This window comes from Thalassophryne amazonica, chromosome 9, assembly GCF_902500255.1.
Source record: "Thalassophryne amazonica chromosome 9, fThaAma1.1, whole genome shotgun sequence".
NCBI lineage: Eukaryota > Metazoa > Chordata > Actinopteri > Batrachoidiformes > Batrachoididae > Thalassophryne > Thalassophryne amazonica.
In genome coordinates, this window is record NC_047111.1 from 28,471,109 (window position 1) to 28,497,299 (window position 26,191).

Here is a 26,191-nt window from a genome sequence, read left to right on the forward strand (position 1 = left end):
AGTATCCAAAAATCTTGCTGAGGTTTGCTGATTAGCAAACACTGATTCCGAGGAGAGGCAAACTTCAGAATGCAAAAACAGTATGAGGTTAGAGTACAGATAAAGCAGAAGAAAAAGACTGGAGATGACTAGTTAAAGAAGGCCGAGATGAACCAGGCAGTGGTTTGGTGGAACCTGCCTGACTAAATACTGAGGATGCAATGCAGTGGTTGCTGGTTGTGTGCAGGTCAACAAGAGCAAATGTGTGAAACTGAATTGTGTTTGACTGACTGGACTCATTATTACTGTTACAGCACTTACTTAATGCTAATGCTAATGTTTTGCTCTGGCTGCTTACTGCTAGCTTGTTTCAGAGCATGCATATTTGCAGTGAAGGGACACAAGCTGTGGCTCAATTCAGGAGCCGCATCCTTCAAAGGCTGCCAAATGGTTCATTTTTATTTATTTATTTATTTTTCATTTATATAGCGCCAAATCACAACAGAGTTGCCTCAAGGTCCTTCACACAAGTAAGGTCTAACCTTACTAACCCCCAGAGCAACAGTGTTAAGGAAAAACTTCTTCTGAGGAAGAAACCTCAAGCAGACCAGACAAAGGGATGACCCTCTGCTTGGGCCATGCTACAGACATAAATTACAGAACAATTCATGGATGAATATACAAGAAATGCTATTGGCGCACAGGACAGGAGGATCGCCAACACGAATACAACTCCCATCTCTGGATGGAGCTGCACCTTAAACAGAGAGAAAAAACAGAATCAGGCATCAGAAAGACAAGAAATACTGTATAATTTGCCAGCATTGATCAACAAGAAAAACAGAAGAAATACTAAGGTGATCGCCAGCCACTAGGCCTGAGCTTCACTAAAAGACCCAGAATTTAGGTAAAGTTGAGGCTGCGGCACGTCCATTTGCTAATAAAATGAATTAAAAGTGTAAAAAGCGTAAAACAAAACTATACTATTATGCTAGCCATACAAAAGGGAAAATAAGTGTGTCTTAAGTCTGGACTTGAAAGTCTCCACAGAATCTGACTGTTTTATTGACGCAGGGAGATCATTCCACAGAACAGGGGCACAATAAGAGAAATCTCTATGACCTGCGGACTTCTTATTCACCCTATAGGGACACAAAGTAGTCCTGCACCCTGAGGACGCAAAGTCCGGGCTGGTACGTAAGGTTTAATTAGGTCAGCTAAGTAGGGAGGTGCCAGTCTGTGAACAATTTTATAGACTAGTAGCAGAACCTTAAAATCTGATCTCTTTATGCACTTGGTTTCCGTGCAGAAGATTCCTGGTTCAAATCCCACTCCTGCCACATTTCTCCATGTAATGTAGAGTTGCATCAGGAAGGGCATCCAACATAAAACTTGTGCCAACTCAACATGCAGATCCACCTTGGATTTTCTGTGGTGACCCCACGTGCAAACAAGGGAGCAGCTGAAAGGAACAACTGTCCTTCAAAGGTTGTGTTCTGTGAAGATCTGGCCTCCAGAGACCACAGAAGGTGAAACAACCATTCTGAAAACAGGCAGTCTAGCTCACGAAGCATTTTACAATTGCATCACTGGCTTATTCCAGCCCTACCCCTGTCACCTAGCAAACCCACCAGCTACACACATCAAGCTAGCTTTTTTGTGGGTAACCCATACAATATCCAATACTTATTTATACTCACTGGCCACTTTATTAGGTACACTGTGCTAGTACCGGGTTCAATCCCCTTTTGCCTTGTGAACTGCCTTAGTTTTTCTTAGCATAGATTCAGGAAGGTGTTGGCAAGAGTCCTCATAGATGTTGGTCCATATTGACATAATGGCATCATGCAGTCTGCCCATTCTCCTGTGACCTCTGACATCAACTAGGCATTTTTGTCCACACAACTGTTGCTCACAGGATGTCTTTTCTTTTTTGGACCATTCTCTGTAAACCCTCGAGATGGTTGTTTGTGAAAATCCCAGTAGATCGGCAGTCTCTGAAATACTCAGACCAGCCTGTCTGGTACTAACAACCATACTACCTGCAAAGTCACTGAAATCTCCTTTCTTCCCCATTCTGATGCTCAGTATGAACTTCAGCAAGTGATCTTCACCATGTCTAGATACCTAAATGCATTGAGTTGCTGCCATGTGATTGGCTGATTAGCTATTTATGTTAACAAGCAATTGAATAGGTGTATATAATATAGCAGTCAGTGGCTGTATATGGGTATATGTTGTGAGTTCAGTGGAGTTGGGCACTACCAAGATTTTGAGAGATGCCCTATTTGAATTTCAAACCTGCTCTTCAGGAAACCTATGGGTGACGTCATGGAGGGTTTGTCCAGCATATATATAGTCTATGGTTAACATCTGTTCTTCATCTTTTTCACAGGCAAACCCAAAGTGGAGCTGACCTATGACAAAATGTACACAGTGAGCAGCCGGCTGGCTTTCACTGTGACTAAAGAGGACGACGGCGTCCCTGTGATCTGCATTGTAGACCACCCTGCAGTCAAAGACTTCCAAGCCCAAAAGTATCTGGAAGTGCAATGTGAGTCTTTCTACACATTTTGAAATTTATATATTTGACTGTCAAGTTTATTTTTTCACTTGAAAAGCTGGTTGCAGTGGAGTATCCACAACAACAGCAAAAGCAATTGATAAATGCACATTTGCATCTATGGAAGACAGGCAGCAGTGGCTTTGGTGGACACAGACCTTGGCTTTGAAAATAAAAGAACTCGACAAAAGAGCTCATATTAACATATGTATGCAAAGTGTCTGTTTTAGTTTCATTCATACAGAATCCTTTCTGCAGGGTTATGTGGACTTGTGACTGTGTTATTCAGGTTCCAGAGTGGAACTGTTGTTAAACAATCAGAAAATATATTTCTATGGGAAAATAGTCCTTTCTCTCTCTCTCTGATGGGCCCCATTCACTGTGTACCTAGTACAACTATCTCTCTCACTGTTTGTTGTTGTTGTTGTTGTTGTTGTTGTTCTTTTCTCACTAAATTCATGCAAAAATCCCTTCCACTGGGTTGTGTGGTGGTTAGAGCTGTGTATCGATATTCAATTCAGATTCTTAAGATTCAGAATTGATTATTTTGATCTGATCCAATATTGATTGGTGTTAGTGTTATTAAAACCATTTTTGAGCTGTTACCTAACTGTCTAGTTATGCAACATAATGCTAGTATTATATTGACATTTGACAGCAAATTAATGAAGTTTTGGTAGTTAATAATGATGGCTATAAGACTGATGGCACGGATCATCTCCCTCCCAGAATGATAGAGTAGTAATTTTATTTTACAAACATACTGAAGGCCAGAATTGCTGAACAGATCCAGTGCAGCCAAAAGAAGGCACCAGAGGTACCTGGTTCATTAGCCCTGGCACAGGTACATTTCTACATCCTTCCATGTAAAGCTGTAACAAAGATAAAAATAAACAAACTATGGCTTTACTTCACAAAATTTGGCCCTCAAAATGTAGGAAATAGTGTTTCAGAGAGTTATAAATTTAAAATTTCAATGGGCACGGTCCCAGTCTCCCCTACAAACACCCGTGTCCGTGTGTGAATGAAACAATCTGGCCACATGAGGACTGCAGATTTCAGCCAATCAGCAGCCAGCGTTAATGGACGTATTTAGACTTATGAGTAAATTACAAGAAACGTGTGCCAACAATCACATAACTTACCTACAACTTGTGTCCAGCAAGTATGAGTCACACACTGGCAATTTTCAGCATGCCCAAAATTTTTAAGAAGCTCAGTATATTAGGACGAATTTCAGCGAGCTTCACCATGGTTCAGTGTGCTCTGAACTTATAAAAAAAACTTACCCTTAACTTATTAGACACATGCCAGCATTTTTTAATACGGTTGGCATACGCTGGCTAAATCATCAAGGTGTGACTGGGCCTTTAATGAAATTATAGTTGTGAAATCACAGCCTTTCCACTGATTAATTCCATAAAATGACGTTACTGGGTTTTGTCCTGTTGCGAGAACTTTAACTGCAGTCGCAATGGTATTCATGCAAAATATAACAGTTGTGTTGTTTTTTTAATCCAACACCGCTGTAACATCAACTCATAATGTCTAACAAGCACTCTGTCACACAATCTGTAATTGTAGAAAAAAGTGTTTCCATTCCACTTATTGGAATTGCCTGAAAAACCACTTCCTGCGACAGTAAAAACCTTTTTTGCAATATTTGAGAGTTTTTTTTTGTTTTTGTTTTTTTTTTTTGCTCAAAATCTACATGTTTCCATAAAGCCTATTTTCAACTTGTGCAATTTGGACAGTAATGGAATCATACCTACTGACACCCACACCTGCTCCTGATCCGTCATCAGTCCACCATCCATTAATTATCCAGCAGATGGCAGACACGTCTATTGGATATTATAATAGTTATTTCTTCTCCCATTTTTGCTTGGGATTGCCACAGCAGATTAAATTGATCTGGCACACATTTTATGCCAGATGCCCTTCCTGATGCAACTCCTGGATAATGGGGCACAGTTGGCATTGAACCAGGGTGTGACCGATGTTTGGACTACTTCGTCACTACAGCGAACTGCAAGATACCAGCAGCCATCTGTATTCTGACATAACATTTAAAATTCTAATGTGTGTGTTCAATCTTGGTGAGGAACATTGGCTATGTGTGGCAATCATGATGTGCTGATTTAGAATTGGAACAATAAAACTGTCACAAGTGTTTCTGACAATCAGACACTTTACAGTGAAGATATAAAATAAAATGTAAATATAATACAATATCAAGCATGCTTCTTGCAGGGAATTCAATCTTGGCAAAGCTTTAGCCTTCCTGAGGCTCAGAGTCTTCAAAATAGTGTTACTGTTGCATAAAAAGCCAATAATAGGAAGCATTGATCAGGGCTCCATCACAATGAATTTTAAATATATTTTCAAAAGACAGTTTGACCAAAGGGTCAAATGAATAAAGCATGAGACTGCCGTGTCATATATAATTAAGGATGTTAGTGCAGTGAGATGTTGTAGATACAAAAGCATCAATAAGTGATACCACTGTAGTTTTTGGTCTTTTTGCCTCTGGAATCAACTCACCTTTGTGTAAGAGAAGAGAACGTGTGCAGCTCGCTGACCTTTCTGCGACAGAGAGAGACAAGGAGCTCATGCACAGAGGCAGCGTGGCATTTTGCTGGCCTCTGATAACACACTGTTTTTTCATTCATCACTCTGCTGCACACTCCTCCATCACACACTACAATAGTATTCATGTCACTTTGGATCATCCATCAGTGTGATCATTTACAAAGCAAGACAGTTTCAGATTATCAGTTCCAATGGTCTGTGTGGATTTCTTTTTTAAAGATCACATCTTTATATTGGTGGCCTGTGTCTGACAGCAATCAGCCCACAAAGTAATCTTCTTGCAACAACTTGGTAACAGAGCAGAAAGGCATGCTGTACACTCACTGAACATCATTTGGAAGGTAAATGGCTAATCACATGGTAATGAGAACAAAAAGTAAATTTGATGTTCCTTTCTGTTTTGTTTTTCACATTTTAAGTCACTTAATCCTTAAGCATCTGATATAGATTGAGGAAACATATCATTAATGTATGTGGCATTTTGATATCCATTCACGCCCATTTTTGTTTGGTACCAGTCCTTTTCTCGTTTGTTAAATGTGTTCCTTGTCAGCTAAAGTCTGGTGAGTGTTTTGATAAGTTTTACTTTGAGACGTCATCAGACAGAGAGCTTTCCTAGTGGTTGCATGTTTCTTTACCGTTTTGTCATGTCCTTAGACACTTCTATGATAGTCATACATTCATTTCCTTTGTTTTGTCTTTGTCATTTTAAAACTTGCACTGGTAACAAAAAGGAGCTGTCCCGTCTGCAGCAGGTCCAAAATTCTGCAGCAAGGCTGCTGTCTCGCTCAGGCAGAAGGACTCATATTTCTCCTATTTTAAAGTCCCTTCATTGGCTCCCAGTGTCGTTGCGTTTCCATTTTAAAATCCTAGTGTTGACTTTTAGAGCTTTGCATGGTCAGGCTCTCCCCTACATTAGAGACCTGTTATGTCCCTACGCTCCCGCTTGGAGCCTGAGGTCAGTGGATCAGAACCTTCTGAGGGTCCCTCGTACCCACTTTAAGACCCAAGGAGATTGCTCTTTCCAGGCCGTTGCACCGAGGCTCTGGAATGATCTCCCTTTGTCTCTTCATTCGCTGGACTATGTTGATGTTTTTAAGAGCAGATTTAAAACTCATCTGTTTCTCCAGGCATTCAAACCTTTGTAGTGAGAGGGATGTTTTATGACCACTGCGTGTGTCCTAATGTTTTTATTATAATGTACATTGTATTTTATTCTCAGAATTATCTGTGTGTGTCTTTTGTGAATCACCTTGTGACTTTCCTTGTCTGTGAAAGGTGCTATATACAGTAAATAAACATTACTTACTTACTTATATGCTCTATAAATGGCAATAAATCAAATCAAATCAAATCAATTTTATTTATATAGCACCAAATCACAACAAACAGTTGCCCCAAGGCGCTTTATATTGTAAGGCAAAGCCATACAATAATTACGGAAAAACCCCAACGGTCAAAACGACCCCCTGTGAGCAAGCACTTGGCGACAGTGGGAAGGAAAAACTCCCTTTTAACAGGAAGAAACCTCCAGCAGAACCAGGCTCAGGGAGGGGCAGTCTTCTGCTGGGACTGGTTGGGGCTGAGGGATAGAACCAGGAAAAAGACATGCTGTGGAGGGGAGCAGAGATCAATCACTAATGATTAAATGCAGAGTGGTGCATACAGAGCAAAAAGAGAAAGAAACACTCAGTGCATCATGGGAACCCCCCAGCAGTCTAAGTCTATAGCAGCATAACTAAGGGATGGTTCAGGGTCACCTGATCCAGCCCTAACTATAAGCTTTAGCAAAATGGAAAGTTTTAAGCCTAATCTTAAAAGTAGAGAGGGTGTCTGTCTCCCTGATCCGAATTGGGAGCTGGTTCCACAGGAGAGGAGCCTGAAAGCTGAAGGCTCTGCCTCCCATTCTACTCTTACAAACCCTAGGAACTACAAGTAAGCCTGCAGTCTGAGAGCAAAGCGCTCTATTGGGGTGATATGGTACTATGAGGTCCCTAAGATAAGATGGGACCTGATTATTCAAAACCTTATAAGTAAGAAGAATAATTTTAAATTCTATTCTAGAATTAACAGGAAGCCAATGAAGAGAGGCCAATATGGGTGAGATATTCTCTCTCCTTCTAGTCCCTGTCAGTACTCTAGCTGCAGCATTTTGAATTAACTGAAGGCTTTTCAGGGAATTTTTAGGACAACCTGATAATAATGAATTACAGTAGTCCAGCCTAGAAGAAATAAATGCATGAATTAGTTTTTCAGCATCACTCTGAGACAAAGTTGCACCAAGTGGACTGACATGAATCATGGCTCCAACATGAGAGATGTCAGTTGAAACAAAGGAGAGGATTATCAAACTCTTAAAAGAGAGTAAATCATCACACAATGTTGCAAAACAGTTACAAGGCGGAGGCATCGGTGGAGGCGGTTCATCCAGGCCCGAGGCGTCAGCTAGATCTGAGGCTAACAGCGGCTACGTCCGAGGCTAGCAGCGGCTACGTTCGAGGCTAGCAGCGGCTACATCCGAGGCTAGCAGCGGCTACATCCGTGGCTGGCGGCGGAGGCATCGGTGGAGGCGGTTCATCCAGGCCGAGGCATCGGTGGCGGCGATACATCCAGGCCCGAGGCGTCGGCTACATCCGAGGTTAACAGCGGCTACGTCCGAGGCTAGCAGCGGAGGCATCGGTGGAGGCGGTTCATTCAGGCCCGAGGCATCGGTGGCGGCGATACATCCAGGCCCGAGGCGTCGGCTACATCCGCGGCTAGCAGCGGCTACATCCAGGGCTGGCGGCGGCTACGACCGTGGCTGGGGCGGCTGTGAACGAGGTTAGCAACGGGGAGGGTTGGGGTGCAGCTACCGGACCTGTGGTGGTGGAGGCTACTGGTGAGAATTGTTTTTGTAATCAATAGTGGCCATACTGAGCCACGACAGTCGGCATGGCACCACCCAGGAAAACAGATAAACTCGAGGAAGATATAGAGGAGATAAAGACCTCATTAAACCATATATCAAAAGACATGTCTAATCTAGACAAACTGATGGTGGAAATTAAAGAACTCCAAAATCTGGTTAAAGAGAAGGACAAGATCATTAAGAAACTTGAGCAACGTGTAGATGAACTTGAACAATTTACTAGAAAAGATGACGTTATAATATCTGGACTAGAAACAAGGCATCGGACATATGCAAGGGTGGTGGATTCTGGTGTAGCCAGTGGGGAGGATGCACCACCTGAAGAAAGACAATCATTGGAACAACAAGTTACAAACTTTTTATATCAAAAAGGTGTTGTCATCCATCAAGACACAATATCAGACTGTTATACTATTCCAACTAAAGATAGAAAAAATAAACTATCTAACATTGTTATACGATTTACAAGCAGAAAATATAAATATGAGTTATTAAGACAGGCAAAGAATTTGAAAGGAACGAGTGTCTATATAAATGAGCATCTAACAAAAAAAAATGCAGATATTGCTAGGGAAGCAAGACTACTAAGAAAACAGAAACATATTGTTGCTACATGGGTCTGGAATTGTAGGGTGTGGATTAGAGTGAAAGAAGGAACAAACGGTATACAAATCAAAAACATGGAGGACCTTACGAAATACAGACCTGAATAGACAATCAAATATAACATCTGTTGGTAATTGGACCAACAAAAAATCAGATCAAACATGGAAACAGAGGATAAAATATATGACATAGACACTAATATTGATGAAAGTATATTTGACTTAAAAACGATTGGTTGTGAGTATTATACAGTAGAACAGCTGAATAGTGAAAAAATTGCAGAAGATACCCTGTCACTCATACATATAAACAGTCGAAGCTTGTATTGTAAAATGTCACAAATAAAAGATTATTTAAATCAGTTTAAAAATAGATTTAGTATTGTTGCAATCACTGAATCTTGGCTTAAAGATGATCTCATGGATGAAGTTCAAATGGAGGGATATGAGCTGTATTTTGTAAACAGAAGATATAAAAAGGCGGTGGTATTGCTCTGTATACAAAAACAGATCTGATGTGTACAATTGTTGAAGAAATGACAATTATGAATGATGTCATAGAAATTGTAACAGTGGAACTTGTACATGAAACATCTAAGAATATTTTAATCAGTTGTGTATACAGAGCACCAGATTCTTGTGTTGTGAAATTTACAGATAAAATAATTGAATTATTCCATCAAATTAAAAACAAAACGCTTTTTATGTGTGGGGACTTTAATATTAACATAGAAAGCTCCAGCTGCCAAAGATCAAGTGATTTTGTGAATACAATGTATAGTTTGGGGTTATTCCCCTTGATAACAAAACCAACCAGAATTACATCGCAAAGTGCAACGGTAATTGATAATATATTTACAAACAGAACAGATGAAATTATCAAGAATGGGATCTTCATGACAGATATTAGCGACCATTTACCAATTTTTTCAATATTTAAATATAAAAATAGGTACAACAAAAAAACTGATATAAACTTTAAAAGAGATAAGTCAGTAAAAGCCTTAGAGGCATTAAAATATGACCTTAAAAATCAAAACTGGGAAGAAGTTTATGTCAGTGATGTTAATGTAGCATATAACTCATTTATGAAAATATTGATGAAATCATACAATAAAAATTGTAAATTAATTGAAATTAGTAAGAAAAGAGTAAATAAACCATGGCTGACAAAGGGAATAAAAAATGCTTGTGCAAAGAAAAACTATTTATACAGGTGCTTTTTAAAATTGCAAACAAAGGAATCAGAACATAAATACAAAAAATATAAAAATAAACTATTAACAATAATTAGGAAACAAAAAAAAGATTATTACAGTGAAAAACTAAATAAGAGTAAAGATAATATGAGGGTAACATGGGGAATTATAAAAAGTGTGATTGATAGTGATGGAACGAAAGAAACTATTCCAAATTACTTTGTTAAGGAAAATAAAGAGATATATGATATAAAAGAAGTTGCAAATGGGTTTAATGATTATTTTTCAAATGTAGGGTCAAGTCTGGTGGGAAATAAACCAATAATAGAAGATAAATTATGTACATTGGTAAATACGGTCAATAGTATTTTCCTGGACAATGTGGAAAAAGATGAAATAAGAAATATTGTAAAAAACTGTGTAAGCAAAAGATCAACTGACCATGAAGATTTAGACATGATGACTGTAAAAAGTATAATAGAAATTGTTATTGAACCATTTACTTATATTTGTAATCTGTCTCTGTCAACTGGGGTTTTTCCAGATGAAATGAAAATTGCTAAGGTAGTCCCATTATATAAAAATGGAGACAAACATAATTTTTCTAATTACAGGCCAGTATCATTGCTTCCACAGTTTTCTAAAATTATGGAAAAAGTTTTTGTAACAAGATTGGATAAATTTATTGAGAAACATCATATTTTAAATAATGCTCAGTGTGGATTCAGAACAAAACATTCGACAGCTATGGCAATTATGGAACTAATAGAGAAAATATCAACAACAATAGATAATAAGGATTATTTTGTAAGTATTTTTATTGACATGAAAAAGGCTTTTGATGTTATAGACCACTCAAGATTGCTCCACAAGTTACAACAATATGGAATAAGAGGTGTTGCACATCAGTGGGTAAAAAGCTACTTAGAAAATAGAAAACAGTTTGTTCAGATAAATAATACCAAATCAGAATTGTGTAACATTATTTATGGAGTACCACAAGGATCGGTACTTGGACCCAAACTGTTTATTTTGTATATCAATGATTTTGTGAATGTATCCAATGTGCTTGGCGGCATTTTATTTGCTGATGATACAACGCTGTTTTACTCTGGATCAGATATACAGGAAGTAGCACAAGTGATAAATACAGAGTTGGAAAAAGTTAAACATTGGTTTGATATAAACAGATTGTCACTAAATATTAATAAGACAAATTTCATATTGTTTAATGATAGAGCGAAAGAAAATAATGTGTCATTACAAATAGATGGAATGGATATACAAAGGGTAAAAGAAATGACATTTTTAGGAGTCATGATTGATGAAGATCTTACATGGAAGTCACACATAAATTACATAAAAGGAAAAATAGCGAAAGCCATTGCTGTTTTGCATAAAGTAAAATATTCATTAAATAGTTATGGTTTATTAACATTGTACAATTCATTGATTGTCCCATATTTAACTTACTGTGTAGAAATCTGGGGATCAACATATACAACCTATATGCAACCTTTATTTATTTTGCAGAAAAGAGCTTTAAAAGTGATTAGTAACAGTGGTTTTAGAGATTAATCTAATCCATTGTTTATTAAGTATAGGGTACTTAAATTTCATGATTTAGTCGATTTGAAAATATTACAAACGATGTACCAAGTTAATAAAAATACTTTACCAACAAACATTCAAAATATGTTTGAAAAAAGAGTAAGTAGTTATAAATTGAAAGGAATAGAAGTCTTTAAAAAACCAAGATTTAGAACCAAAGTAAAGGAAAGGAGTATTGCAGTAAATGGTGTCAAATTATGGAACAATCTTAATAAAGAAATTAAAGAATTAAGGTCACTTAAATTATTTAAAAAACATATTAAATTAGATGTATTAAGTAAGTATGAAACTATGAAGTAAGTCAGTGGGCTGCAAGAAAGTCAAAAAAAAAAAAAAAGTAAACTGTTAATAATGTTTGGAGTGTCTTAAGTTTAAATGTAACCTGTCAGTGATGTAATCTATTAATTAATGGTCATAATTATGAAATGGGTCAGTGGTATGTGACAAGTTAAAGAAATGCAATCTGTTAAATAATGTTGACTATGATGCTGTATATTGAAAGATTGTATTGTTAAAAGGGGCAGAAATCATAAGACTTGTTCTTCTTTCTGCTCCTTTTCATTCTGGTATTGTGGTGCTTTTGTTTTTTGCTTTTCTGTTTTTCTTTTAAATGAATGAAATAAATATTAAAGAAAAAAAAAAAAAGACCATTCTAATTTTAGAGATATTGTGCAAATGCAAAAAAGCAGTCCTACATATTTGTGTAATATGCGCATTGAATGACATATCCTGATCAAAAATGACTCCAAGATTTCTCACAGTATTACTAGAGGTCAGGGTAATGCCATCCAGAGTAAGGATCTGGTAAGACACCATGTTTCTAAGATTTGTGGGACCAAGTACAATAACTTCAGTTTTATCTTAGTTTAAAAGCAGGAAATTAGAGGTCATCCATGTCTTTATGTCTGTAAGACAATCCTGCAGTTTAGCTAATTGGTGTGTGTCCTCTGGCTTCATGGATAGATAAAGCTGGGTATCATCTGCGTAACAATGAAAATTTAAGCAATGCTGTCTAATAATACTGCCTAAGGGAAGCATGTATAAAGTGAATAAAATTGGTCCTAGCACAGAACCTTGTGGAACTCCATAATTAACCTTAGTCTGTGAAGAAGATTCCCCATTTACATGAACAAATTGTAATCTATTAGATAAATATGATTCAAACCACCGCAGTGCAGTGCCTTTAATACCTATGGCATGCTCTAATCTCTGTAATAAACTTTTATGGTCAACAGTATCAAAAGCAGCACTGAGGTCTAACAGAACAAGCACAGAGATAAGTCCACTGTCTGAGGCCATAAGAAGATCATTTGTAACCTTCACTAATGCTGTTTCTGTACTATGATGAATTCTAAACCCTGACTGAAACTCTTCAAATAGACCATTCCTCTGCAGATGATCAGTTAGCTGTTTTACAACTACCCCTTCAAGAATTTGTGAGAGAAATGGAAGGTTGGAGATTGGCCTATAATTAGCTAAGATAGCTGGGTCAAGTGATGGCTTTTTAAGTAATGGTTTAATTACTGCCACCTTAAAAGCCTGTGGTACATCGCCAACTAATAAAGATAGATTGATCATATTTAAGATCGAAGCATTAATTAATGGTAGGGCTTCAATAACAAGGTGATTCCATAATTTCCTGGAACCCATTTGTCCCTATACATGATCTGGAAATCAACTATCAGTTAATTCCGCTTTTGAACAAAAATTTTGTGTCATATCTGTGATTTCTTTATTCCTTGTGAGGGAACAAAGTGTTTCACGGGTGGTATGTGTGAAACATGAAACAGATTTTTTTTTTTCCTTCCACTGTTGACTGCTTGTTTTAGTTCAGTTATGGTTTGAATTTAAATTTCCCTAACCTAAGATGATTGTCATTGATTTTCATTATTGTGACTGAGGAACTAAAAATCTAATTTTATAATACTTGGACCTGTTAAACGCTGGGTTTGTCATTGTCCTGGATCAACTTTAAGATCCAGGCTTTCATTGATTTCAGAAGTGTTTCTGTTGTGGTGAAAGTGTTGAACTTCTAGAAACATTCACTTCTCTTGGCAGTGACATTCATGTCTTGAGTCCTAAACCTTTGAGATCAAGCGATGTAAGTAGACCTTATGAAGTCTTGATGTTGCTGGCCAGAGGTGTTTAGTGATGCTGATACCTTTGCAGGGGATAAAAAAGGCCATGTCTTCATGGTCCTTGTGTATGGTTGTGAGAATTGAATGCTAACCCCATAAACCAAGGCAACAAGTGGATCTCTGGTATTTGGTCGCATCGGAGGACACTTGGGTACTGCTGGAATATTTTGGAAGTGGCTACTGCCACAGTACTGTGTCAACAGGAGTTCCATTTGTTTATTGACACAGAGCCAATTATATTCACATTACATCGGGTGTAGACTGTAACAATCCCAATCCAGTTAGTCCACTGCAACAGCACTGTGTCACTTCGCCCTGTTGACGTATCCCATAATTCCTTGCATGCCAGAGAGTCACTGCAGTCAAACAACATAGAGAATCCACATGATGACAATTATAAATGAATATTATACTACAAAAATGTAATTTTTTTATGCTTTTCATCATGTTAATAAGAGACTGCATGCATGATACCCTGAAAACTTGCAAAAACAATTATAACGAATAATCCGTGTCTGCTATGTTTAATTTGCGTGGAATTTAATAAAGGCAAACCGAATTTCTGACATGTTATATATTAGTCTGGAACAAAGAGGACAAACAGTGTTGTAAAGAACAATAATCAAGACGTTAAAGAGCAAACTTCACTTTCCCCCACAACAACATGAACAGGAAGCGATTGTAGCTCACAGCAGTTCCCATTGAAAATAACGGAGAGACAGACTGTGATTCTCGCATGTTTACATAAAACAAATGCAATAACAACATCTAAAAACCCAGAGAATATATTCACGAGAGTTTTAGGCACAATATAAAAATAGTTTTATGTTGCGATGGTAACGGTGTCTGTGTGCAGCGGTTAAAGTGCAGCCCGATCAGAGTGTCTCAGTGCAGTTGTCATTGTTACTGAGATCTCACAGAGCAGGGACCTCTCCGAGGTTTTGCGGGATTTGAAACATCAGTAGGGCAAATAAGTACCACGTGCCACAGTGTGTCAAATCTGAAAATGGATTTTTTTTAAAATGGAACTTTTTCTCCATTCTCAACCTGTTCAACCTATTCTCATACTTTACATGGGTGAGAAATAAATAACAGACAGAATGGGCAGAAGGATTTATGTAACAGATTCACTCATTGGCAGAGAAGAAATGGCGGCATTGGCAGTAGCCACTTCCATATGTTTTTGTCAAATTCATGGTTTCATAGAGAGATGAAGATGAGGTGTATCGCTTATAGTTTGAGTCAGAGACATTATTTTGCACATGGGTACATTGCTCTGTGTGTGATCCATCACATGACCCAGGACCCCAGTGACTGGAGAAGGCCAAAGGGACATCCAGATTTCACTGGGCTGTGGCTCATAAATGGTTATTTTATAGATGGGAGATGGAATTGTTGTCTGTCTGGGTGGTTGCCATCCAGGACCCAACGCAGTTCAAGGGTGTTGTGGATGCTGCGAAGTGCAGCACTGGCACATGCTCAAATTTGATCTGATCTATTCTGGCATAGACTGCAGTAAATTCATGTCTGAATCTGGATAAGGAGGCACAAACACAAGTTTAAAAAAGCCCCTATGAAGCATTTTGATGCATTTTGAGTTTTTCACTGTATTCAAGGTCTGTGTATTTTCATGAATGGGCCCAGGGGGCTCATTATAACACTTGAGAGGAAAAGGCTTACTATATTTTGTTCTGACAGCTATAGTACCTCTTTAGATAATTTTAGCATGATCACAATCAATATCATGTATCTACTTGATTTAACAGCCTATTAAACCGACCCATTATTGAACTGAAAATATTTTAAATCCCCTTTTTCATGTTTAATCCAATATAAACGCCATATATTATAAAATAGTGCCCTAATCATGATAAATATCATGGCTGATGTCCAAACATATGGACAATGCCCAAAAACCAAACAAGCAAATCCAGGATGTCGAATCCGTCGCTTTCAAGAGATAGAGCATGATGAGTGAGATTTTGAGATTCTAGTTGTGTCATGTTAATGTTTTTATTTCCATAGTGGGTGATTCTTAGACTACGGGCACTTATTATGTCCTTTGATCATATTGTATGAAAAACAGAAAAAAGGGGAAATTTCACACTTTTATAGTTATCTTTACAATGAAAGTGTGTTAAGAAAGTTGTTCTAGTAGTCTATGATGACTTTTTCACCTTTTTTCAGCATCATTATATGCAAATATTGCCGTTTTGTGCTTGTCCCACACCCAGACTTTTGATCTTCAATGATAAAAATGAATGGTAAAGAAACGTTTTTTCTAATGTTTTAAAATATCTCTGAATAAAATATCAGTAAAATAATCAAAACATAATTGGGGTATTCAATGTCATACAACTGTTGTGATTTTTTTAAACAAAATGTAGTTGTCCCACACTATTGCCGTAATTTCCACCACAACATGTAATGTCCCTTTAAACAGTTTGTATGAAAGATTGTTTGGGTAGCTTCTATGGAGATAAACAGTGACATCAGAGCACATGTATATAGCGCCAAATCACAACAAACAGTTGCCCCAAGGTGCTTTATTTTGTAAGGCAATGGTGTGGTGGAAATTACATTTACAAGGCCAATAGTGCCCGTAGTTAAAGAATCACCCTAGTACCATAAAATATATCATATCTGTTTAGTAAAGAGACAACTGATTTGAAAGATTCAACTCATTCTATTGAGTGTAGCCATGGATACAATACATATGAAGGGGAAAAAACTCTAAAAACTATGTTCTGAATTAAATAATTTTTCATTCATTTCAAGCATTTTCAGAGTGCAAATAATTTGGTGAAATAAATGTTCTTGTTAATATTAATTGTCAGATTTGTATTTTGGTGTATTTTGGTGAAACAAAAATTACAAGCACTCAGCAGACACGGTATTTAAGACTGTAAAAGGTATCTTCTTGGGAAAACACTAGAAGGGTGCATTTAGTATACTTTTGGCAGCCATTTTGGATATTGGTGACCATAATGGATTTAGGTGTGTTCATTACATATGGTATTTTGTATGTGATGAGAATGATTTTAGGATTCTATATTATATTCTATATTACATTTACACATATTTAAAGCTAAAAAAGTTATTTCATGAAATATTTAATATTGGTTGAATCTCACTATCAAAGGCTGTAAAATCAACAAGCTACATTTCAATTCCCATTTATTTCATTTTATATAGCACCAAATCACAACAAAGTTGACTCAAGCTGCTTAACATGAGTGATGTCTAACCTTACTAACCCCTAAAGCAAGCACTTAGGTGACAAGGAAAACCTCCCTCTGATATTAAGGAAGAAACCGCAAGCAGACAAGACTCAGAGGGGTGACCCACTGCTTAGGCCATTCTAACAGTTACAAGGTTTATACAAAGTTTAACAAAGGTGAAGAAACAGAAAAAAGGAAATCAAAGGAAATATTTTTTGAAATGATATACATGTGATAAGTCAGACTCATTTCCGGTGAGGGTTGGCCTCCGACAGGGCTGCACCTTGTCACCAATCCTGTTTGTGATATTCATGGACAGGATATCGATGCGTAGTCAGGGGGTTTCCAGTTTGATGGGCTCAGGGTCTCATCACTGCTTTTTGATGTGATGATGTGGTCATGTTGGCTTCATCGGCTGGTGACATCCAACACTCACTGGATCGGTTCACAGCCAAGTGTGAAGCGGCTGAGATGAGGATCAGCACCTCTAAATCTGAGGCCATGGTTCTCAGCCTGAAACCAATGGATTGCCTACTTTGGGAAGGAAATGTGGTCTTCCCCCAAGTGAAGGAGTTACTATGGAGCGTGAAATTGGCCGGAGAATCGGCGCAGCAAGGGCGGTGTTGCATTCACTCTACCATACTGTTGTGACGAAAAGGCAGGTGAACCAAAAGACCAAGCTCTCGATCTACTTGTCAGTTTTCATTCCTACTCTCACCTGTGGTCATGAGGGTTGGGTGATGACCAATATAACTAGATCGTGGCCTTCCTTAGGAGGGTGGCTGGTGTCTCTTTTAGAAATAGGGTGAGAAGTTCGGTCATCCGTGGGGAGCTTGGAGTAGAGCCACTGCTCCTTCGTGTTGAAAGATGCCAGCTGAGGTAGTTCGGGCATCTGGTAAGGATGCCTCCTGGGTGCCTTCCTGGGGAGGTGTTCCAGGTATGTCCACCTGGAGGAGACCCCAGGGAAGACCCAGGACTAGTGAACTCTAGAGATACATAGCTTTGAGAAAGTTTATAGTGAGCACGCCATCACCAGTACTGTGCAAAAGGCATCCCAGAGTTTTAATAAATGTAGTGGTTGATGCCCCTCCCCAGCCCCTTTTTTATTGGCATGTCAACAGGAAATAAGTTCCAACAAAAATCTATATGTGTGCTATATTTTTAAATTCTATAATAATAATAATAATAATAATAATAGTAATTTCTTTGTAAGTGTACTGGCCAGTAGAATACCACACAAATACAGTTGCAAAATGATCCTGCAATATTTAAATGAGTGTAAAACACAATTACTCATACTTAGAGTTATGTTATCCTTAAAATAGTTTTGAGGTCCTGCAACTTATACTCTGGTACAACTTACAGTATATACCAAGAAATCACATGTAAATATAACCCAGTTTTCATATCAATTATCATGAATGTTGAAATTCATCACACATTTCATTTATTTATGAATATGTATCAGGATTTCATTTTTTAATGCTTTTATGATGTAGTAAATGTACCTAAAACATTTCCACAGTACTGTATGAATACTGTCTTTTTCAATTTTGTTTTTTTTTTTAAATATCTCCACCTGCTGTTATGATTGTTAGTAATTTGCAATGCAGCAATACTTTAACAGTCAGGTTTTTTGTGTGTGTGTGCAACTTGTGTTTGGTTTTATCTGTGTTTACAATGCTCTATTCATACTTCAGTGGTTTTTGCAGTACAGGTGTCATCAATGAAAATTATCCCTCTAATTCTTTTCATCACTGCAACATTCACAGTTGATTTGATCCAGGAGATCATAGTTTCAGTTTTTCTTTGCATTGGTGTCTTTTAAGTTTGTTCTGTAATAAGAAAATGAATAAACCCTGCAGGTTGTCGGGAGGCGATGTTGTTAAATAAAGCTTTAATGTATAACGTAGAATCCGAGTGAGCTGTTTTCCTGTGTCTCCGGGCTTGTTTTTCCCTTAAGGTCAGCTCTGCGTCACAGAGATAGATTGTGCCGTCTTGAGTGCATATGAGGTGAGGCGTGCAATAAAGCAAATAATTCAGTTAGCATAATGATTACAGCCCTCTTGCATACAGGAGACACTATTTCATTTCCACTGAAGTGGCACTTCCCAGAGCTGGCCGTGCGCGGTATGTTTTTCCATCAAACAGAGACAGGAAAGTTCCGCCATAACTACCTGAAGCTATCAAAACAAGCCAGAGACGCCAGGCGTCCTTCATGTTTATGACTCATGGATGACAAGGTTAAGAAAAGTTCCAGTGCCGAGAGTGGAACACAACCAAAGGGTGGCTGTCGAAAACTGTACACTGAGCACAGGTTTTGGCATCTCTCCCATTTGTTGTCCATCACCAGGATTGAGAGCAGCCAATGACAGGCTGTTATTTTAGCAGATTGATAGGCGTGCACGTGCTGCTCCATCCCGAGAAGGTCGGACAGCAGTGTGGAAAACTTTACAGCCAGCTTTGAAATCATAACTCAGGCCTGATCCCTTTGAGCACAGGCTGATTAAAAACACAACCGACAGGAAACTGGCAAAGAACAAGTAGAATTTATATCACAACTCGAAATCAGCATCGTGGCTCTGCATTCAATCAGGTGTGAGGCAGCTCCACTTTACACCAATTTATGCTCTGCATCAGCAAAAAAAAAAAAAAAAAAAAAGCGAGAGAGGACACCTTATGTCACTTTTAGCATATGAACATCATTAACCACACACCATCCCACCACCACCACCCCCCAACAAATATCACAATAGCTAACAACAATGGGGTAACAAATGTAAATTTCACTTCCCACTTTTCACCATAAAGGACCAAGACTTTGTGAGCTACAAGTTTTCGTTTCTTTGTTTGACAAAACAAACTCCACCGTCCCTGTAGGCTTTGAATATATGTCAAAGTGGGACAAAAAAACAAAGTGGGAAGAATATTTATGAGGCACACAAATTATGTTTATTTGTTTGCAGCCGGTTTCTACCAGATATGTGGGGGATGGTGAGGAGGGAACAAATGCTGATATATCAATCTTCCCCCTCTCTCTCCATCCATCCTTCATTCTATCCCTTCAGACCCCATCTTACAGCACCCTTCCATCCATCCCACCATCCCACATCATTCTTCCCGACATCCATCCTTCAACCCTCCCTCTGTACACCATCATACAACATCCATCATCACCCCTTCCTCATTCATTCCTTCTTTTACCTGTCAATCTGTCCGGCATCCATCATCATCTCTTCCTCCACCCCACCATCCATCCATTATCAATGATCATCCCTCACTTATCCATCCCACACTGAGCCAACATCCATCCAGCCCTCTCTGCATCCAAACGTCAATGCAAAATCAATCATCCCAACCTTCTTCCATCCAACCATCCATCAATGCCCATCATCTTTCTCTTCATACATCCCACCATCCATCACCATCCCTCCCTTCATCCATCCCACCATCCATCACCATCCCTCCCTTCATCCATCCCACCATCCATCACCATCCCTCCCTTCATCCATCCCACCATCCATCAACATCCCTGCCTACCTCCCTTCCTTCATACCACCATTCATCATCATTTTTCCCTTGAATCAGTGTCCTCCATCATCCATCCCACCATCCATTCAACATCCATCATTATCCCTCCCCATCATCTCATCATCCATTAACATCCATCATCATTTGTCCCTCTGTACATCCCACCATCAATCAGTTTAGTTTAAATTAAATTATTTTTATTACAACCCCAATTACAATGAAGTTGGGATGTTGTGTAAAATGTAAATAAAAACAGAATACAATGATTTGCAAATCCTCTTCAACCTATATTCAACTGAACACACCACAAAGACAATATGTTTAATGTTCACACTGATAAACTTTATTGTTTTTTGTGCTCATTTTAAAATGGATGCATGGGTGGTTCATCGTTTTATCTTTATCAAAGATAACTTATCACTTATCTGATTATCTGTTATCGAAGTTAATTTTTTGGTTATCTGTGCCCACCACTGCTCATAACTAACAACTTTGATAATTATTTCTCAGCATTAAAATTAACAGAGTCACATACAGGATAGTAACGACAGCAGGGGTGGTGGCCAAGTGGTTAATGCGCTTGGTTTCAGTTCAGAAGGATCCGGGTTCAAATCCCACCCCTGCCACATTTCTCCATGTAATGTGGAGTTGCGTCAGGAAGGGCATCCGGCGTAAAACTTGTGCCAATTCAACATGCAGATCCACCTTGGATTTCCTGTGGCGACCCCAAGTGCAAACAAGGGAGCAGCCGAAGGGACTTACATACAGGATAGTAATGTGGTTGCTGACAGTTAGCCCTTTGTTTCACTAACATTCATTCATTTTCTATACCTGCTTACTTCAGTCAAGCATCATGGGGAACAGTCCCAGAGTTTAGATATGAAGACATTGAGCGCTGCTTCATTATTAATAACAAAATTAGGATAGAGGGTAAAAAATAGTTCAGTACAACACTAATTCCTTATTCATCCAAAAGAGAAGAGATGGGTCTTTAATCTGGAATTGAATGTCTCCTGAGATTCAAACCGTTTTATCTCTGCAGGCAGATTATTCCAACGAACGGGTACATGATAAGAACAAGCTTGACCTGCTGATTTCTTTTGAACCTTTGGAACACACAATAATCCTGCTTCCTGAGAACACATTGCATAGGTTGGTACATAAGGTTTAATTAGATCAGCCATATAGGGGCACACTAGTCCACGGAGGAGTAAAACTCTCACCTCACAGAGACAGGAAGTCAGCAGAGGCCAAAATTGGGGTAGTATGGTCAAACTTTCTTCTCCAAGTCAGAACTCTTGCAGTACCATTCTGAACCAACTGGTGACCCCTGATGCTAGACTGTGGTAAGCCATAAAATCGGACATTATAGTTATTCAGTCTGGAAGAGATGAAGGCATTAATCAGTGTCTCTGGGTCACCCATTGAGAGAATAGGTAGAGTCTGTGCAATATTACAGAGGCGATAGAAAGCATTCTTACTTACTTAGTTATTAGCATAGTTACTTCTCTCAGTGGTAGGTCAAAGAACTGTGGGATCAAAGGTCACCTCAATATTTTCACATCTTCACTGTGATGAATAACACATGGAGCCAGTCTACTCTGTGTCAGCCTGATCCCGTCAGATTGCAGTACTTAAGCAGGTAGGTCCTATTGGTATTTGGATGAGAGATGTCTTAAGAAGACCAGGAGCTGTGAAGACCAGGAGCTCCTTGTACACTTGGAGTTGTGTCAGGAAAGGCATCTGGTGTAAACCTTCTGCCAAAATCTAATGCCAGTCCATGTTGGATCCACTGTGGTGAGCCTGACCTAAAATGGGGGCAGACAAAAGACAACAACTGGGATGAATAACACATGAGCCCAAGGTTAACGTCAGCTGATCAACCTGATGCCTGTGTCTCACAGGACCGGTGACCATCATCTCAGTTTTGTCAGAATTTAAAAGTAAGAAGTTGTGTTTTGGGCGTGCCCTGTTAGTCTCTGTCAGTGCTATTCTGGGAATTTATGGGTTCCTCTGTGTTTGTTTTTTCTGTTGTGGGTCAGGTGCATGTCAGTGTTGGGCACGCCCCTTCCCGTCAGCTATGTTGGTTCATATATTCGCTGCCTTGCGTGTCGTTTCTGGAGTTTCTTGTATGTCTCTGTCCTGTGAGTCCCGTAGTGTAGATCTTTGCTGTCCTTTGTGTCATGTCTGGAGTCCCATGTATGCTTTGGCTTGTCGGTCCCGTTAGTGTAGGTGTCTTTTGTCCCTCACGTGTCCTGGCTGGGTGTGTGTCTCCGGCACTCTTATGTGCATCTTTTGGTCTGCGTGCAGGAAGTGTAATATGCTTTTATCCCTATGACATGTTCCTAGAATGCCACCTGCAAAAGGAATGTTTCTTGTAGATAGTTTGCTCTATCAGCTTGTGCCCTCTGAGGTTGGAGAGTGTATCAGTTATCACTTGTGGTTATGTCTTTACTTGTAAGGTCCTTGGTTATGCTTTAATTTCAGTCTTCTGTGGATGCTTGTGCTTTGCTGCCCTCTTGTGGTTTCCTTTGTTAGTGCACGTCCTTGACACCTTGAATAGATATTTCTGTAGTTCATTTAGGCTGTGTATTTATACCTCCTCTGTTTGTCGTTCCATGCGGGTCCATTACATGCTGTTTTTGGGGTCTCTTATGTCATCTCCTGCTCTTTCTATACGTTCTGTACTTACCGCCTTCCCCACAGGTTGTGAATATCTCAGTTTTGACTTCTTGTCCTCACCTGTACTCCTGGCTTCAGCTTTTTACCACATCCAGGATAAGGTTTAAGATTGATTTTTGGTTTGATCCCTCACCACTCCGGTTTGTTCATCGGAATTCCTCACCCTATGTGAGTTAAGAATGTATTTTTGTTGGAACTTTCCCTGTTCTTGTTTTTGTGGAATTTGATCACTGTTTGGACAGTAAACACCTGTTGTTTTTGGAACTTACCTCTCATGTCTGATTTATCTGCATTGTGAGGTTCCTCGTGTCTTCCTCTAATACCAAACCATAACAAGTTGCTTTCACTGAAGCCAGGCAGTTCTCTAAAGCCCTAGTGGGGGTGAGATTATATGCAGCTGCAACTGAGTGTCGTTGGTATACTCATCAAAAATAATTCCATGTCACATTATCCAATCAAGAGGTGCTGTATAGAGAGGGAACAGTAGAGGGCTTGGTATGGACGTATGCAGTGCCCCACATTTTTATGGAACTAGATTTTAAGTAATGTTGTTATACATCCACGCAGCCCGCAACTTAAATTTGATTCATAAATCATTCATCCACAGAGCATACTTGCAAGGGCTGAATAGTTGAATCATGATGTTAGTTCACAACTTCTGACAGTCAAAAATAAGTTAAAGAAGAGTGTTTGCTGATGATTGATATAACCAGGGCTACACTTCCATATCTCCTGCCCATGTACTGTGTTATTAATACAGAGATATTAAAGCACAAACATGCTGTATAATAAAAAGCCTCAGTATATTACATGTGTTTGTTTGACTTTTTGCTGGGACAATCTTTTGACTCTGACTTATTTTTTCGGAAGTGACAAAGGCCACAGACTGCTCACGTGCATATTTGACCATGATTTTAGTCCAGACAGTATGTGCATCCATATGAAAGCAATACTTGGAAGTGTCCATGAGTTAATGCAGCTACGAGGCGTGTGATGCATGAACACACACACACAGAGGGAACCCCTTGTAATGCCCTCTTCCCAGAGGGAGGGTCTCTACCTTGATGGTTGTGGTGGATGGAGCACCCTTCTTGTGGTCTCCTGTCTTGAGGATGTGGCTTGGCTGAACTTGTATAAGGAAGATGTCCACCACTTGAGATGTTTGGTCTGGACTGCAATGGCTGATAACTTATCAACTCTTTTTCTGTTTTCCTTTTGCATTTTTGACAGTTCTTTGCTATAGTTTGTTTGTTTATTTGATATTTGTTATTGTTATATGGCCTAAGCAGTTGTTCACCCCTCTGAGTCTGGTCTGCTTGAGGTTTCTTTCTCCAAAAATGCCCAAGGAACTTTTTCCTTACTGCTGCTGCCCATATGCTTGCTCAGGGGAGTTGGTAAGGTAAGACCATTTCCTTGTGAGGTGCCTTGGGGTGACTCATGTTGTGATTTGGCACTAAATAAATTAAATTTAATTGAGTTGCTTGTTGTCTGTTGATGATGGGCAAAGTACTTAAGGAATGACCCATAATCTTACCATCTTTGCTTGGCACACTTGTTTCTGTAATGTGAAGGACTAGAACCAGCGGGTAATGATAAACATCATTACACTCTGTGTAAATTACTTCTAGAATGCTATGAGAACAATGCAGTTGCCTTCAAAGGAATTGAGTTTTCTCAAAATATATCGGCAGTGCTGCCATTTTCTCAGTACCTACTCTATATTTAGATTCAGTCTCAGTGTTTGATCAAACATGTTACCACAGGCTACAATAGTTCCAGGTGACAGCAGATTAAGGTCCTTGTCTTTGGTCAGTTTGTTAAGCTCTTTCTGGGGGATTTCATGGGGTCCCCACACATATGAGATGAATGAAAAGTCTCCGTGTTTATTTTCTCCTCCTAGTTGTCTATCCTTTGGAGAACTCCAAAGGGAAGCATTTAATAGGTGCTTGAGGATACCTCAACTGCCTCCTTTCAGTGTGGAGGAGCATATATTCTGGGACTTCATCATTCATCCATTTTCTGCTGCTTATATGGGACCAGGTCATGCTGACAGTAGATCAAGCACCTCATCCCAATTTATTTTTCCTAGGCCAAGTCCCTGTAACTGTAACTGGGGGATCCTGAGACATCCCAGGCCAGCTGGATAATATAATCATTTCACTGTGTCCTAGGTCTTCCATGGGACCTCCTCTCAGTTGGACATGCCTGGAAGACCTCCCTTGGGAAATGACCAAGTGGCACCCTCACCAGATACCTAAATTTCTGATGTAAAGAAGCAGTGGCTCTACTCCTTGTTCAGCCCAGATATTCGATCTTCTCACACCTCCGCTAAGGGCAATTCTAGATATCTAATGGAGGAACCTTATTTCCTCCAGTTGTAGTAGCAGTAGTAATAGTAGTAGTAGTAGTAATAAAAATAATAATAAAAATTGTTTAGATAGCACTTTAAGCAGAAAAGTGCAAAACACAATAAGGCAGGATAAAACAGTCCATATAAAATTTTAAAGAGAAATAAAATTCATAACAGCAAATATAGCTGAAACCAACAATAAATTTAATGATAAACTGAAGAAAAGTAATAAATAAGTTTTAAGATTTTTCAGGAATGATTCAACTGAAATAGACTTTCTAATGTCAGTAGGTGAGCGTTTTCACAGTGGAGGAGCACAGTAAGCAAAGTTTCTAAAACCTGCTGACATATTTTTCATCCTTGGAACACAGATAACATTTGTATCCTCGGATCACAGGAGAAGGCACATAGGGTTTAACAAGTTCAGCAAGATTGTTCGGCATAATACCATTTAGAGCCTTTTATGTCATCAGCAAAAGCTTAAAGTTGGTTGTAATACGCTGAGCTCCTTGAAAAAATTTGGGCATGCTGAAAATTTTCAACGAATGCCAGAGTGTGACTCATACATTCTGCACATGCAGGACATAAGTTGTAGGTAAGTTATGTTGGCACATGTTTCTTGTAATTTACTGTTATGTCTAAATACATCCATCAATGCTGGCCACTGATTGGCTGAAAGCTGCAGTCCTCATGCAGACAGACTGTTTCATTCACAAAGAGTAAATATTACCTGTTCGCTTCAGTCCAATCCATCATGACAGTCTGACGGACACATATACACATAAAGCGTCCTGATTTTGGAAAAGGAAGTC

The 26,191-nt window shown here is 38.9% G+C and overlaps 1 protein-coding gene across 6 annotated transcripts in view; it reads left to right on the plus strand.

Annotated features, from left to right (window-relative positions):
* The window catches only part of cadm1a (cell adhesion molecule 1a), a 1,471,967-nt gene that overhangs the window by 1,237,996 nt on the left and 207,780 nt on the right, over positions 1–26,191 (plus strand). For all 6 annotated transcript variants that reach the window (XM_034177827.1, XM_034177825.1, XM_034177829.1 and 3 more), the window contains one exon: positions 2,375–2,533. In XM_034177827.1, coding sequence (XP_034033718.1) covers positions 2,375–2,533 — 159 coding nt within the window. The remainder of the gene's footprint in view (positions 1–2,374; positions 2,534–26,191) is intronic.